At 51.5% G+C, this 3,423-nt stretch overlaps 1 protein-coding gene across 2 annotated transcripts in view; it reads left to right on the top strand.

Moving 5' to 3' along the window:
* The window catches only part of LOC113207966 (patched domain-containing protein 3), a 52,205-nt gene extending 49,937 nt beyond the window's left edge, over nt 1–2,268 (top strand). For both annotated transcript variants that reach the window (XM_052270291.1, XM_052270290.1), the window contains 2 exons: nt 241–523; nt 1,849–2,268. In XM_052270291.1, the coding sequence (XP_052126251.1) occupies nt 247–523; nt 1,849–2,249 (678 nt within the window). In that variant the 5' untranslated portion in view covers nt 241–246 and the 3' untranslated portion in view covers nt 2,250–2,268. The remainder of the gene's footprint in view (nt 1–240; nt 524–1,848) is intronic.
* Nucleotides 2,269–3,423: the final 1,155 nt, after the last annotated feature.

Below are 3,423 nucleotides of genomic sequence, written 5' to 3'. Positions count from 1 at the left end.
GCAATACGAACAATTTCTTTGCAATACAAAGAACGAAAATTGTTCGTAACGTTGCAAACTATTTAGTTCGTAAGCTTTTTACAGTGTCTTCAATTTCATTGGAACTCTTCAATGTTGTATTTTTCCGTTTTAGTTTTACTTTCCTTACTTTGTTGGGTGCTCACTTTTGTTTTGTTTTTCTTGTTCATTAATTGTAAAGCTGTGAGGCTAAAAGCGTTCTTTTGTTTTTTCCTCCCACAGATACCAATGGGGTGCGGGGTGAGCTGGGTGGACGAGTGGCTGACGCGGAACTTCTTCCGCGTGGGGCTGTTCGTGGGGCGGCACCCCGGCTACTTCTTGATCGTGCCCGTGCTGCTGACGGCGCTATGTATGACCGGCTACCAGCGCATGCGGTACGAGATGGACCCCGAGTACCTCTTCTGTCCCATCAACGGAGAGGCCAAGCACGAGAGGGAGATCGTCGAGACGTACTTCAAGACCAACTACAGCTCCCGCTTCAACGTCGGCAGAATAACACGGCCAGGTCAGTGAATGTTCTTGTGCCCATGCCCACACTAGTCTCTATCCCAACACAACTTATATGCGTGAAGGATAAGGGATCGTCTAGAAAGTGGATCCGTTTTTCTCAGATTTACACCGATAAACTAAATGTTCAACTGCTCAACACTTCTAAGTGCAACTGCAAGTTAAATACTTGCAAGTGTTCAACTCCTCAGTCGTACATTTGCAAGTGCAACTCGGTAGGTGTTCACTTGCAAGTGTCCAACTCCTCGGTTGAACACTTCCTTAGATTTAACGGTCAATGTGTATGTAGGAAGTGCTAAAGCGAGGAGTTGCACTCTTGCAAGTGATCTCCTACCAAGTTGATCACTTGCAAGTATTAAACTTGCAGTTGCACACTTGCAAGTATTTAACTTGCAGTACAGTTACAAGTGTTGAGCAGTTGAACACTTAGTTTATCAGTGTATTCGGAAAAAATACGGGGGCTTAGCGCCTGCGAGACTCAGGGTAGGCCACACCGCAATACACGCGTGCACTGAATGCACGATGTTGCCTACCTCCCAGGCGCTGAGACCCTGCATTGCCGCATTGCCAGTTCCCTGACGGCTAATGACGGGCGAACTTTCTGGATAATCTCTGACTCGAGTCCCGTTATTGTCGGTTTTCTTTTCTTTTTCTTGAATGTACTGACTGATCTTAGATTTGTGTACATACTTCGTATATTTTAGGTTTGCCTCAAACGGGACTTGAGTCTGTCAAAAGGCAAATTCTTCCAAGTGATGTAGTCCTCCTCGTGCAGGTGCGCTTCGACGCGTCGGCTGCGTTATGACCCTCTTCTACTAGGAGTAGTCCCCCCAGTCAGGTGCCTTAACCACTCTTTACCGCCTATGGCCAATTTAGTCCCTCGCGCACAAGTAGTGCTTGAGCCGGCCCGGCTACGACAGTCAATAAACATTTACCGCTGGGGGGCCCGCCCCGGCTCGAGGGCTGTGATCAGACCGACGGGCGTTTAAGGCCCTTCTTTTGCGAAGTGTGCCAGGCTGCCTGCCATTCTATTGTCGGGTCCGAAACACGCCTTTCCCACCATTCATAATCACTTTGCGTTTCCCCGCCGTTTAGTGGTAGCAACATGCATTCCAGAAATAGTAATATTTATTTTCTCTAACCGTTAGGTGGAGAGGTGCAATTGGCAGGGAGCTGCTTGCAATCCCACACACGAATCACAGTGATCGTGATAACAAACTGTTCAACCACTCTCTTTTCAATCTTTGTGTACCACGCAATTTATTTAGTTTGCTGAGTACTGCCGTCGCTCAACCGCGTTCTTTTATTATTATTTTTCCCCAGGTCGGTTCGGGCGGGTCATCGTGATCCCGCGCCAGGGTGACGACATGCTGCGGCGCGAGATCTGGGAGGAGTTGCGGATGCTGGACGACATCATCCGCAACGCGACGGTGCACTGGCCGGGCGGCGAGGACTTCCAGTACGAGCAGGTGTGCGCGCGCTGGCAGGACAACTGCTTCGTCAACGACATCCTCAACCTGGACCACGTCATCGACGAGGTGGAGAACCGCACGCTGCTGCTCACCTTCCCCATCATGTTCAACCCGGTCACGTGGGACGCGCACGCCTTCCCCGTCTACTTCGGCGGCTCGGTGGTCGACGACGAGGGGCTGATCCAGCGCGTGCCCTCCGTGCAGCTCGTGTACTTCGCCAAGGCGGACACCAAGGCCCAGGACGCCAAGTGAGTCGTCTTTGTTTTCTTTGCGTGGTTTTTTGTTCAGTAGTGTCGGTAGTGTGTAGGCAAGAGAGGACTTGGCTCTCCCCTCTCGCTCGCACTGGCCTGCAAGTACGGGCGTTCGGTGTTCCTCGACCGGCCGGCGCGTCACCGCCCGTCTCGCTCGGACGCGCCAGCCCCGCGAGTCACCCTCTCAATCAGCAGAGGCGCCGTCACGGCCGGCCTGGCGCGTCATTTACGCGACCAATTTTGCGGAATCTAAATCAAACATTTTGGGGGAGCAAAAAAAGAAGCAGAAAAAAAAGGTGTAATCCTTCGTGTGACAACCGGCGAGCGCAGTCGTGCGTCGCGTCTCGTGTTGGAGCGGCCGGCGGCCAGCGGGGGCCCCGAGCGAGGCTAGGCTGACCCGACCCGCCGGCAAGGTCCGGCCGGGGCCGAGCTGCTATTGACATTGAATCGGACGCCCGCCCCGCCCCGCCCTGCCCCGCCCCACCACGGATCGACGCGATGGAAAGAAAGCAAAACGCACCGACAGGTCTCGGTCTCGTCTGAATGCAAATGCACTTCGCGTGTCTCACTCGCGACTGTGAAGTAATAATAACGACCGTTTGCTGTAATTGGCGAGATAATGCAAAATGACGCCCATTCCCTCATTCGGATGTGAGGAAATGAATGTTGGGAATGGGGGGCGAGTGTGTAGTATACATAAACTGGGAGTAGGGAGAGGGGATGCATCTCGCTTTTGTTGTGCGTTCATCACTCTCCGAACCGAATTTAATCGTTGTCGCAGATAAGTGGCGTTTAGTTGTTCCGGAAGGGGTCACTGTTTACGTCGTGGTCGCCTAGCTTGACAATATGTTGGCAGACCTTTTTGATTGCCAAATTCTGGCCGTCTTTTCGGAGGCCTTTTTGGCCTCTTTGCTTCCCAAAAATTGCCCTCCTTAAGAAAGAAGGCTAACTTATGCAAGCAAAGAGGCAAAAAATGGCAGCCTCCAAAAGACGGCCAAAATTTGGCAATCCAAAAGGACTGCCAACTGCCAACATTTTGTCAAGCTACCCGGGTGGAAGGATCTACACTTTTGACTGCATCAGTTTTCTAAGTTTTTTCTCAACTTATAATGCAGATAGAGTGCATGCGAGTCTAAGTCACAAGTAGGGTTTCAAGTGTGTCTATATGGTAGTTT

This window comes from Frankliniella occidentalis, unplaced genomic scaffold, assembly GCF_000697945.3.
Source record: "Frankliniella occidentalis isolate FOCC.00 unplaced genomic scaffold, Focc_3.1 Scaffold116, whole genome shotgun sequence".
NCBI classification, from domain to species: Eukaryota; Metazoa; Arthropoda; class Insecta; order Thysanoptera; family Thripidae; genus Frankliniella; species Frankliniella occidentalis.
The sequence above is the reverse complement of the archived record's forward strand: the minus strand, read 5'-3'. Positions and strand labels throughout refer to the sequence as shown.